The 12,990-nt window shown below is 42.8% G+C and overlaps 1 protein-coding gene across 6 annotated transcripts in view; it reads right to left on the bottom strand.

Moving 5' to 3' along the window:
* Positions 1-10,835, bottom strand: part of FSD1L (fibronectin type III and SPRY domain containing 1 like) — a 63,862-nt gene extending 53,027 nt beyond the window's left edge. For 5 of the 6 annotated variants that reach the window (XM_073345964.1, XM_073345969.1, XM_073345965.1 and 2 more), the window contains exons 1-3: positions 10,682-10,835; positions 2,492-2,587; positions 1,318-1,449 (exon numbers count right to left, since the gene is read on the bottom strand). In XM_073345964.1, the coding sequence (XP_073202065.1) occupies positions 1,318-1,449; positions 2,492-2,587; positions 10,682-10,696 (243 nt within the window). In that variant the 5' untranslated portion in view covers positions 10,697-10,835. The remainder of the gene's footprint in view (positions 1-1,317; positions 1,450-2,491; positions 2,588-10,681) is intronic. The other variant, XM_073345970.1, reaches the window with a different exon arrangement.
* Positions 10,836-12,990: the final 2,155 nt, after the last annotated feature.

Genomic DNA, 12,990 nt, shown 5'->3' with positions numbered 1-12,990 from the left:
TTGGTATAAAATTTACAGTTCTTGCTTAAGAAGGATATAGGAAAAACCTGTATGTTAAAACCTCTTGGCTTGGTCCCAGAGCTCCAACACCAGCACTGCTATGAGGGAGCTAGAAGAGTATAATGAGTAAAGACAAGAAAGCACATCAAGTGCCTTAGTCAGAGTCTATTTGCAGGAATTCTGGAACAAAAGTTGAGCGGCTGATGTGGGTATTGAGATGCAAACGACCGCAACGGTCTTCCAGCCCTATTATTTCATAGGGGTGCTAAAGAATAAAGCCAGAAAATGTCTCTTTCCTGTGTACTCTGGAAACTGTTTTGTGAAATTTAATCCAAGTTTAGCTGCCAAGCCTTTGAGTATGGATATTACTAGTGAACAGGCCCCTAAAGGAGCCATGGAAATTTGTTCTGAGAAACTGTCTAGGACTTAAAAAAAAAAAAAAAAAAAAAAAAAAAAAACCACAAACCACTAGGAGTAAGGGGAGCATATCCTTTCAGAGCGGGAGGGTGAAGAGAAAAGGTAGACAGACATTTTCACAATAAAGGAAAATAAGGATACCATTCCATCCACATTGGAGTCCTCCTTAAAGCAAATTCAATATTAAACACAATAAGGTTTTTTAACTAGAGGAACAGCAATTAAAAAGATAAGATTCACAGTCCCTTGCAACATATGGCAATGTTTATTTTTCCAAAAGCTACACTTTATTTTCTCCAATAGTTTGTCATGGATACAAAGTTGATGTCCAGTTCAGAAAGTCAGTTGTTTTGTTTATATGTCATCACACTCCCACTCCCAAAGATAGTCCCCTACACAGGGTTTAACTGTAGAATACCTGTTCTTATATCCAACACTTCAGAAAAACATAAGTATTGGGAACTGTGTAGCAACAAGTACCTCATACTTTTCCAGTGGAGGACAGATAACTCCTTATGTGTAAAGAGCAAGGAGGAGGAAGTATGGATCAGTAAGTAGGTGCTAGCCTAGGACTTGAGACCTGGATTCAATTCCTAGGTCTGTTACAATCTGCCTGTGTGGCCCTCAGCATGTCACTTAGCTTCTCTGTTCCATCAGTAAAATGGGGGAACAGCACTTCCTTATACTCAAAATCCATGTGAGTTAAATATATTTAAAAATTTGAGGGACTTATGCAATGAAAGCCATGTAAGTAATTAAGATAGAACACACACCTTAGCTAGGAGTAAACATTTGTTATAAATACTTGCTGCAAAAATCATTTTGCGTTGACAAATTAGCTAGTTTTAGTCAAGAATTACATCCTTAGTACTTCAAAAACTTTCAGATGTATGTAATTACCTGTAGCTCTTGAGATTTATGAGCTTGTTCTTGCTTAATACTGTTGGTCATACTTTCCTTCATCTCATCCAGTATAGAATACAGACCATCAAATTCCTCATCCAGCTCAGCAATTACATTAGAAGAATTAGCCTGAGAAGAGAATCGTAACTGTGTTTCAGTTGTGCAAGAATAGTGATGCAGTCTTCTAGAGTGCCCCTGCCCCCCAACTACAATTTGCAATGATTACTCTGCATGTTGTCATGCTACCCCATCTCATAAAAATTTGCTAGTCATGATGCAATTTGTATGGTAGGCCTCTCTTAAGCAGATTAGAGAATTTAGAATATTACAGGCCACCAGTTGGTTATGTCAGCAATGCTACAAACAGAATCCTGCACAGCACACAGGTATGTGTAAACATTAGTTATCCAATAGCACAAACCTCTCATTGTCATGAGTCTCAAGCTCTCACACACAAAAAAACTAGTAGTTCTCACACACAAATGTAATTACCTAGTTCTATGAGCAGCAATTGGTTTTATTTGCCACTACTTAAGAAACTTGCTTTTAGATTTACAGTGTTACAGACATACCAATGCTGAGCAAAGAGCACAGAGGTATAAGCATCAGGCAGTAGATAAATTAGAAAAAAATTAATCCTTGTTTTAGACTGAGAGAAGGGGTAAAGATACAACACAAGTCTGACAGTCTGTTATCTTCCAATTTACTGATTTAAAAGCACTAACCTGAAAAGCAAGACAAGTGTTGATGCTCAGACCAAAGAAATCTCAACATGCCACATGAATATTGACTTTTCAGAAGAATGTGATCTGGATTTAACTAGGAAAAAAGTTCACACACAACTACCACTTCACACAAGGTGGCAGAAGTTTCAAAATCATTTAGACTCTTCCCTATAGTTGAGTCCAGTCTCAGCATTTCACAAAAACAGGGATTTTTCAGTTTCAGAATTGAAATTTATACTTGCATTTTACTTTCAGTAAAATCACCCATAAACAGAAAAACCACCACAACAGCTTTCCTTTTTGGTTTTAAGAATTGTCAATAGCAGCTCTTTAGACACCAAGAATATTTTTAAGTGAGCATCAATAATCCAAGTCTGACTGACCTCCCACCCCTCAACTTCATCACATTTGCAAATATAATGATTTGCCGATATTAACACATGTACCTGAACACCTTTTAACGTATGGCTCAGTGTGTCGATAAAGTTCTGGATTTCATCATTTTTGTTCGCCAGAGTAGAGATAATCCTTTGTAGAGCTTCCTGGGATTACAAAGAAATTCAAAAGCGAATTCAATATTTGTATAAGGATTATATATAATTCATCTTGTGAGCAATTTTAAATAGTTTGCTACCCCAAAGAATGTTTATTACTGAATGAAAACCTTGTCTGCCTATCACCACTTCCCACTGCAACACCAAATACAAACATGGATTCAAGTCCTAATGTGAAATTAGAGTTTTGTTTCAAAACGACAACGTTTTGTTAAAGCTAGGAAGGCCCAAAACAGTCGAAGATGTGAGATCTAAGACAGGGGTTCTCACAAGAAATTTTTTGGTGCCCTCAGCGTGTGGCCACCAACTATTGCTGGTAGCCGCTCTGCAAATTTTTCCTAAAATACTTCATTGTAATTTTTTTCCTCCCCTCAAGTTAATTTGGACATATATGTGCATATTTATGTAGGTTTTTTGCAGACTCAAATAAAAATGATGTACAATTTTCTCTGTTCTTTACTAGACCTCAACAGAATAGAAACAAATAATGTGTTTTGCATATTCTTGTCCCTTTTTGTTGTTTCTTTTGCTTTATGTGGTTGCTTATTTTTTTAAGACTAGCAAGTCTGTCTGTGTGAAAACAGATATTTGTATTTTGTTACTATCACTTCAGCAGACTTGCTAGCTAGCAAGGAGGCAGCGAAAAGTGATATTAACAGACATACAAATATTTTTCACAACAGACTTACTCAGCCCTGGCAAGCTGGGGGACAAATTAAGCCCTGGATGTGGAGGTGGGAAGGGAGGCAGCTCAGGGTCAGGGATTATGTGGCGGTGAGTCCAGGGACTGGAGCCCTGAGCAATGGCTGGGGGCGAGCCTGGGGCTAGGGGATGAAGCCCGCCACCACACAGCTGGAGTCTACTGCCTGGCCACCCCAAATCTGAAACCCGAGCCCTGCCGCCTGCCTGCTCTTCCAACATTTGTGGCCCCAGAGGGGGACAGGACCCAACCCCTACGGGCAGCCCTAGGAGGGGCCGTTGCTTTATCCCCCCGCCCTCCCATATTACCACCCAGGAGAGGCTGGGGACACACAAAAAGCCCCTAGTAGCAGCATGCAGCCACGATTGCCGCATTGAGAAACGCTATCTAAGAGGTGTTCCACCAAGGTATATGGCTTTTTCCTTATTTTAAGAAGTCTTTTCTACTCCTTTACACATTTGATCATGTAATTTGTATAAAGCGTGGCTAAAACTTCAGTGTTTTTGGCTTGGCTGTTAACAGAAGTTGGTATATAAGCAACTGTGTTTAAACTAACATTTCTTCCTAGTCCCATCCTTAATTCATTCTATAAATTCATCACAGGAAAATTTATTATTTCTGATCTCACAAATAAAGTGTGTGTATGATTCTCCAGTTGCTCAGAAATATTTAAAAAAAAAAACTTGGAACTGGGTAACTGCCTAGAAACAAGTCAGCTGATCAACCTTGTGGTATAGCACTCAGGTAACTAAAACTGGTGGGATGCTGTCCACTATCTCTAGAGGGTATGCCAACATCCAGTTCAATAGAATATTGAAAGGTAAGCTATGGAGAACACTAAGAACTGAATTATACTAGTATCCACCTACCTGCAATCTAAGGATTTTAATGAGATACATCACTGATCAGTGTTTCAGTGGAAAAAAAATCAGCAAGCTATCTACAGTCCCTGCTTCCTGCCAGAAGGCCCTTAGGAAAAGATTCCAAACTTGAAATTGGAAGGTAAGTTTACCTTTACACCTATCAAGAGTTGGCATGAGGTAGTCATGCAATACTATTCTGGTTAATTGTGTGCAACTGCATACAGTTGACAAATCTTTCCAATTTTTATTACTCTTCAATAAGGACAGTCAAATTGCTATGGTGATGTGTACCAGGATCCATTACTTCCCTCAAATTACTGTTATGAATGTTTCCACCACTTGGTTTAAAATAGAAGGTTTCCCATTGATTAAAGTATTATATAGGAGTATTATGGACAAAGTTGTTTTTAAGTTATTCCCTCAGACAGTCTAATCCTACCAACTGCTTTCTGGTTCACTACTGACCAGGAGCAATTGTGCTTGTGTCAGACAAGCCCACAGCTAAGCCTTAGATCCTATAAGCATAACCATCAGTATGGATGAGTCAGAAAACTCCCAATCCTCTTGACTTGGATTTATGAGATCCCGTTGGTTCTGCCGTTTGAAAAACATTTTATAGCCATGTACAATAAAGTCTGAATTTACCTGAAGGCAAAGGTCTATCTAGGTAACATTCAAATAAAGTCCTTTGCACAGCCACTCCTAAAATACAAACAATGTATCACTCCCATTTTCTACTTGCTAACAGTTGTCTCAACATAAACAAGATTGTGCCAATGATCCTAGAGTTAGGACTAATGGGGGGAGAGGGAACAGGAGGAGAAACAAGGATCGGCAAGACTATTAGAAATAGTACATAAAACTTTCAAGGCTACAGTTTCAGTTTCATCAAGCAGGAAGGAATACCATGAAGTTCAGCTAACTTTAATCCTAACCATATATTTTTCCTCATATTGGTGAAAAAAGGTAAAGGCTGAAAAATCCACTAATGGAGTGAGTAGCTTTCCTTGGCAGGTGTTGGGGCCCAAGCCATCAATTTCAAATAAAAAAGAGCTAGAAGTCAGCAGCTAGTATTTTGTTTGCAAATAATCATCCAAATGAATAGTAAAATGCAAGATGAAGCAGACTGCAGCTCATCTCCGAAGGCTGGCAGCTCCAGCCTCTCTTCTGCTGTCCATAATTTCATTAAGATGAATTGTAGGAAAACAGAGGACCAATCTATACTTAAAAGGCTGCTGTGGCACAGTTGAAGATCTTCAGTGAAGATCTAGTATGCCAACAGGAGGGCTTCTCCCATTGACACAGTTAGTCCACCTCCCCCAGAGGCAGTAGCTATGCTGATGAGAGAATTAGCACTGTCTACATCAGGGGTTAGGTTGGTTTAACTGTGTCGCTCAGGGGTATGGATTTTTCACAGCCCTGGGCAACATAGTTATACCAATGCAAGTTTCTAGTGTAGACCTGGCTATAAGCAAAAGTAGAGGCTTACATCCCATCGGAGAATGGCCTAACAAGCAAGTTGCAGGGAAGCCCCTTGGCTAATTCCCCACAGAAGGGGATTCAAACAACATTGCACAGAAGGTAAGCATTGTGTTTATCAGGCATTGTCCTGGATGTCATTGGTGAGCCCGTTCATTTTTGAACTTCCTTCTGGCTAGTAGGCTTAGTACCCCAATTAGTACATGTTCATGGAGTCACTGAAGTCCTAAGATAAGGTTTAGATGTGTTAGTATTGTATGCTAACAATCTGTTCATAGCAAATTAATTACAGTGTAATTTAAGAATTAGATTTAGTGCCTCTGAATAGCACATTAATGCCCATGAGTTACATGATGTGATTGGATACATTTTGTATTGAGGGAGTGCAGGCTCAAATGGTTTGGTTGTGTAAAGCACAGTCCTGACAACTATGTGGGTAAGATCAACCCATCAAGATAGAAGGAAAAAGAGGCCAACCCAAGAAGCGATTGGCAAAACTGTAACCTACCCTCATGAGAAGATGGCATTGGGCTTTCTGATATGTAGCAGTGAGTCTCAGCTGACCCGATCAGCTCAGTGCACCCCACATACTTATTATATTGATTTAAAGGATGTCTTGTAATATATCATTGAAAAACTAGCAACTCACCGATTAGTATTCTTGTGAGATTATGTATTGTTAATATAAAAACTATAAATGTGCTGGAAATGTTTTTAAAATGTGGTAGGGCTTAAGGCCCCCTGTGTTAGACCAAGGAACGTGGCTCCACTGGCTTGTATCGTCTCCAATGTAAATTGATCAAGGAGAGGCAATGAAGTACATTTACATAAAATGTAAACAAAACCATCAAAGAGGAGGAGACAACAAAACAAACAAAAACACATGGCTTCAGCTCTCTGGTGGACACAGCAAGCTGAGCCCCCTGGAAACAAGGATGAACCTTGAGAATATGAATGGAGAAAACAAGCCATTTTGGCATTCTTCACCTGAAGAAACAAAGATATCAAGCACTTTGAGATCGAAGTTGGATCCTGCCTGAGGACTAGCCAGCCCTGCTAGAAGACTTGTTAAAATGGACTATGGTGAAAAAAATCAAAGATTCCAGCTTGTTAAATTGGCTTTTAGCATTAGAAGCACTCTCAAAGCCGATTCCCCACTCTGGCACTTTGAGTGCAGAAGGTGGGGACCTGCAAGGATTCTAAAAATTAATACTGGCTACTCCAGGCTTGTATTAAACTCCCAAGGTTACAGTTTCTCTGACCTTGGATACATAGACGCTGCCACCACCCAAATGCAAAACACACATATCCTTTGAAATCAGAAAGGCACACTTCGGAATTCCTTCCTGTGAGGTACCCTCAAGCCCTTTCATCCGCCTCCGGGGAAGAGCGGAGAAAGAAAAATAAAGGAAATCAGCTGTTGCCACCAGCTAATTTAAGAACATATGCACAAACATCTTAGGACACCAAAAATCCAATCCTGTTCTTAAAAAAGGTAAATTTTATTAAAAACAACAACAAAAAAATACATCTGGAACTTAGGCTTTTGCTAGATTTTAAAAAAACCCACTTACAAAATTTAAACCTCAAGAATAACCTTCTTGAGGTCCAGCTTAAAGGTTAAAAGCAAAACAAAAAGTATTTGGGGTTAGCACAGAGGAGTCCACAAGCCAATACTAAAACAAATAAATAAACCTAATCGTGTTTTTCTAGACATTCCCTAGTTTACTTACATATCTGGGGTTTCAGATAAGCAATCTCTAGGTATTATCTGATGGTTTTTCATATCTGGCTTAAGCTTCTCACTGCATAACTGCTCCCTGTTCCCTTTTTCGCCCCAGAGAATCACAACACCTAGACAAAGGGAAGGTTGTGGGTTGTTTTTAAAATGCGGGGGGGGGGGGGGGGGGGAGAACAAAAAAGTTCTAGCCCTCCCATTGGTTCTTTTGGTCAGGTGCCCACTCCTTTCCTTTTACTTGTGGGCTTGTTAACCCTTTACAGGTAAAGGGAGCAGAGAACCACCACCAAGAGGGATTCCATAGCCAACTGAGTGTCCACAAAAGGGAGCTACCCTCCCTCCCCCCCCCCCATTTATCACAAACATATTTTCACTTTTGTTTATTTGGAACCTTTTCTATCCCAATTCCTTCTGTTTGGTATCATTTAAGTATCTGCCCTTTGTTAATAAGGAATCTCAGTGGAGCGTTTTAAACTGAAAGAGTAAAATCCACAGTCAAACTAACAGGCTGATGCTGTGTATGGTCTTCTCATTGTAGCACTCATAAAACCTTATCAAATTTGCTGGTCCTTTAGAGAAAGGCTGAGCACTGCATGGGAGACAGTTTTGGGTAGACACAGGACCATAGGGGCAGTTAGTATCACCCTGCATGGAGTAACCAGGCTGGTGGAAGCCAGAGTGAGGTCACTGTGCTGTATGCAGGTGGCTGGTGTCAGGCCTCTGAGTCAAAGTTGCACAGTACAGAAGCACGTAAGGTTGTAGGCGACACTTTACTGGTCTAGGTGAAACTCCAAAGCATCACAGTGGAATATCATAAAAGAAGACATTAGAATGTGGTGTAATAGACTAGAGGACATAGCATTGAACAGAGCACTCTGGAGAGAGAGAGGACTCGTAAAGCGGATTCCATTAGATGGGATTAACAAAAAGACAATACATTTTGTGTATCTAAAGTTTCACAAGCAAGTCTGTCATACTACACTACAAATATACAGTAATAGACATGACAAGATTTTTTGTAAGTTTACAGATACACAAGATGTCCCTTCCTAAATGACACTTGATTTATATGCATTTCTATGGCACTCACATAGCAACTGAACACCTCAAATATTAATGAAATATACATAAGGTTATTCATTTGGCCCTAGCAAGTATGGGTCTAGCTCTGAGTCTGAGCCTCTGCAAAACCTTTCATTTAAGAATGAGGTTTCAAGACATTACGATTTCAAAGGTAACTTTCCAAATGTGAACGAAGCATAAACCAAGCTACTGCCCTCTTTAAGTCTGAAGATAGCTGTAATATTTCTGCTACTGTTCATAGCTTCTCCAAGCAGCACGGAAGGGAGATTAATACCACCTATGGTCAGTTTCAAGGATACTATGCAGAACCCCATGGGGCAGCAGTGAAACTTAGAAATCATGTGAATGCTACTGTTTGGAAAAGCTCTGACTAGCAGAGACAGGCACTGGAGAGGACCACCCAAAATAAAAAGGCTCCAGAAAAGGGTAAAGCAGAAGCCACTACTTAAGACTGGGAGAATCAGTAGAATAGCAGAGGCCCTCTCCCCTACTCCCACCACTTGGGGGAGGGGAGAAGAGAATAATTCCTTTTCTCTTCCAGCAACTAAAGGTGGATGGAGGTTCAATTTTATACAACATTTAATGAGGAAGACTTACAGAAGTTCACCCCCTTACCTCTTCAACCGAAAGGCCCCCGTGAGAGCACCCCGACAAGAGTCTACCACAGAGCTGGCTTAACAACCAGTTATGTGGTAGCATTTCTCATCTGCATATTTCAAAGTAGTAAGCTTAGTCATCCAGACAATAGGTGTGTGAAGTTTTTCAAGCCCCCAAAAAATCAAGGTACAACTCATAGCTAACAATAGTTCCAGTGTTTCTGGGCTACTGCCAGTAGTTAGGTGAGATCCTAAAGGAGGAGGCAGGGAAAAATCCTTCCTGATACCTGGCCAGGGACCCACAAAGTTGGGTCAAGATTACTTGCAGAGCCTATGCTAACTTTTTCCTGTTGGCGCAGTCTCCTAACCCAACCACTTTTCTGCAGGTCAATAATTTGATTGGGTGGGGGACAGGCAAGGAAGGAGACAGAAGGGAACGTGGGCCAACAGCCACATTTTAAAAACATACAAGAAATATAATTAATTTGTCCCCTTCAATGCAGTTTCACATTAACAGTAAACAGAGGGATTCACCTATGTCAACAATCTAATTACTGGTGGCCAAAATGCACAATAAGAGAGATCTATTCCAGACTGGTGTTTTATAACATACCATTAGCATCCCAACAAGCAGGATACTAAGTCTTTTGTTTAGCTCAAGATTTACATTTGTTGGTTTACAACCCCTTTACATCCCTCTCGTAGGAGGGATCAGACCAATATTGCAGAACGCTTTCCATCTATTTTCCCAGCATTTTTTCCTAGTAGCTCTCTCTTACACTTGATCATTTTGCAGTATACCAAATTACTGATAAAAATTTTTCTTCCACTGCTGAAACACTGTCCTATTTTCTCACTAGTACAGGCAAATCCCTTAGGGAAACCTGCTACTTCCCAGGAACTGTTGCGCACCTATGCTGCTCCGCTCTCCTCCCCTGTACGTCGCAAGGGAGTTTCTTCTCAGCTATACTACACAGTTTTCATACAACCTCCCTGTGAAAAAGCCTCCTCCAAAGCTACAAAAGTTAGAATAAACGGCAAAGGAGAGAGAGAGAGAGATGGAGAGCGCACAGACAGAAGGATGGGTTCCCTCTCACATGAAGATTAGACGCACTTAATGGAAGCTACGTTTAGTGGGCAGCTACACTCCACCTCAGCATCCCCCCTGCCTCTAGCAACAGGTCCCACGGGACCCAGCCGGCTGCAGGCATCCTAACGCTGCCCTCTCGTCTGAAGGCAGCTCCCAAGCGAGCCCTGCCCCGCCACGCTCAGCGAGCCCGCCGACGATACCCAGCAATTTCCCCCGGCGGCAACTCGGCTTTGCCTTGCAGCAAAACAAAGCTGAACAAAAGCCTCTGACAGCCCCCGCCCACCCCCGCCGCGTCCCCCGGACCCACCCCACGGCTCGGGCAAAGAGCGAGTCACCCCAACCTGCCTCCCTCCCCCCCCCGCAGCCATTCCCGCTACCTCCTCACACCTGCCGGGGAGGCCCCCCCCGTGAGGGTGGGCGCGGCCCGTTACCGCCCGAGGGGCGGGGAGGGGGGACGCGCGGGGGGCGGGAGCCAGCCCCCCCCTCTCCCCCAGCGACACTCCCTCACACCAGTCTCCCGCGCGCCCACTCACTTTCTGGGCATCCATAGCGAGGCTGCGGCAGGCGCGCGCGGAAGACACCCTATCGCTCAGCCCACCCGCTAATGAAAGTCGTCTGCGGGAGAGAGGCTTGACTCTCGCACCCTCAGCGCGCGTCGACCGGCACCTCTGCGCCTGCGCTGTCCTGTCCCCCACAAACCCCTTCCATCCCCGCCCAACGTGCCCGCCCTTTCCCGGGCAGGACGCACCGCCCCATTCCTTGCTCGTCCAATAGAGATGCACCGCCTCGACCAGGCACCGCCTCCTCCCGGGCCTGTCTGACAGGGCGCCCCGCCCTTTCCCCACCTCCCTCGGTCCCTTGCGTGACTAGGAACGTCTATTTCGAGGCGGGAGGGGAAAGGCGAGAGAGATGGAGGTGGGAGCTGCAGCCCTGGCGCCTGCGCAGTGGGCGTGCTGCACACCGGCGGCTCGGGCGGGGGTTGGCCTGGGGGCGTCTCACGCTAAAGGAACGAGGCTTCCCCACATGCCCCGGAGTCGCCGGTTCGCGTCCAGCCGGCGCGCATGCTCTGCCCAGTGCAGGAACCAAACTCAGGCCCAGCCAGGCCTGGGCTATTCCCACGGCACAGGGGAGTGGAGGGTGTATTGACCTGGCAAAGGCCAGCAGTGGAGTCTGTATCCACGCCATAGCCGCCCCCTCAGGGGCAGAAGCCATTTTCGTTCTGGCCTGAGTTGACAAGTGACCAATGATTTTCACTGGCCAGCAGCTCCAAGGTGTTAAAGAAATCATGAGTCAGGCCCCCCAAATCATGACATTTTTTAAAAAAATCTTAAACTTTTAGTTATTTTTATTTTCCTCTTGCTTTCAGAGCCTGTAGGGCACACTTGGCTCATGGCTTTAAGCTTTTTTTCCACATCCAGGAGGGCTAAAAAAAAAAGTAATTTTATTTTAGTGAAAACTGAGATGCCTACAGGAGCTGGGTCTTTAAGAAAAGCAGCAAATATTTCAAGACTAGCAATAAAAGCAGAAGAGTTGGCAACACTGGATTTTGGATTGCCTCCATTTCTGTATGTCCGGCTGGGATGCCTCAAAGGGACCTCATTTCTAGAGAGCAGGTGCTCAGCACTTTCTGAAAATCAGGCCCTTATAAGGCATCTCAAGTTGGACACATAAAAATCACTAATTACTTTTGAAAAGTTTGGGCCCCTGAGCCTGACAGAGGCTCAAGCACATTACCAGTGCTTTTGAAATGATAATTGTGGGTACACCTGTGAACATCACCATATTTCTGAATGTTTCAGGATAAGTATCCACTTTCTAAGGTTTTCACCCACTTTGGTGCTTTGTCTTGTATACAGCAGTCAAACTTTACACATTAGGAATCTTCCCCCTAAACCTAATATGTATTTAGTTTGCCATACTTGTAAACAAGCTTTGTAGTACTTCAGAGCCTTCTGACCCACAGAATAAAAAGTGTGTCATACAGCTTTTGAAATGTGTGGTAACTCTTCACATCAGTGACGTTTTACAAATATATAACTATAAAAACATTCACAGTATTTGAGAGTATCTGTGACTGTATCACTCTTGATTGGGGCTTTGGCATTATTGTAATGTAATTGATTGATAATAGTATAAACTCTGGTTGCAAAGTAAAAGAAAAGAAAACCGCATTATGGTAACTCTCCAGGACTACCTTCACTACTACAACATCACCACTTAAAGGTAAAAAGGATTTATTAAGCCAATTTTGGCCTCGGTTTGCTTTATTTATTTAGGGATGAACCCCCATTTTTCCTTAGTATCATTGATTTTTCTAAAGTGTTACGGACTTCCTACCTTCATGAGAGTCAATCAGGCATTCAAAGGAAATTTTATAAAACTAGATACCTAGTAACAGGAGGAAATGAATTCTCTGGTGAGGTAGAACTCCACACCCTTTTGTTATTAGTATTGTTTAAGATTTGTGAGATCAGGACCCCATTGTATTAGACACTGTAAAAACACATAGCAAGAGACAGGCCCTGCTTCAAAGAGCTTACAATGATAAATATGTGACAAAGGGTGAGAAGGGAAATGGGCACAGAGAGGTGAAATGACTGGCCCAGTGTCACACAGGACCAAGCAACAGAGCCAGAAATACAGCTTAGGTCTCCTAAATCTGAAAATGATAAGGCTATGGAACCACTTCTATATGAAGGGAGATTAAAAAGACTGGGACTATTCAGCTTGGAAAATTGATGTCTGAGGGGGAGGGATAGCTCAGTGGTTTGAGCCTTGGCCTGCTAAACCCAGGGTTGTGAGTTCAATCCTTGAGGGGGCCATTTAGGGATCTGAGGCAAAA

The sequence above is a fragment of the Lepidochelys kempii genome, chromosome 5, assembly GCF_965140265.1.
Source record: "Lepidochelys kempii isolate rLepKem1 chromosome 5, rLepKem1.hap2, whole genome shotgun sequence".
In the NCBI taxonomy this organism is placed as follows: domain Eukaryota; kingdom Metazoa; phylum Chordata; order Testudines; family Cheloniidae; genus Lepidochelys; species Lepidochelys kempii.
Note: the sequence above shows the minus strand (reverse complement) of the source record. Positions and strands in the feature narration are given on the sequence as shown.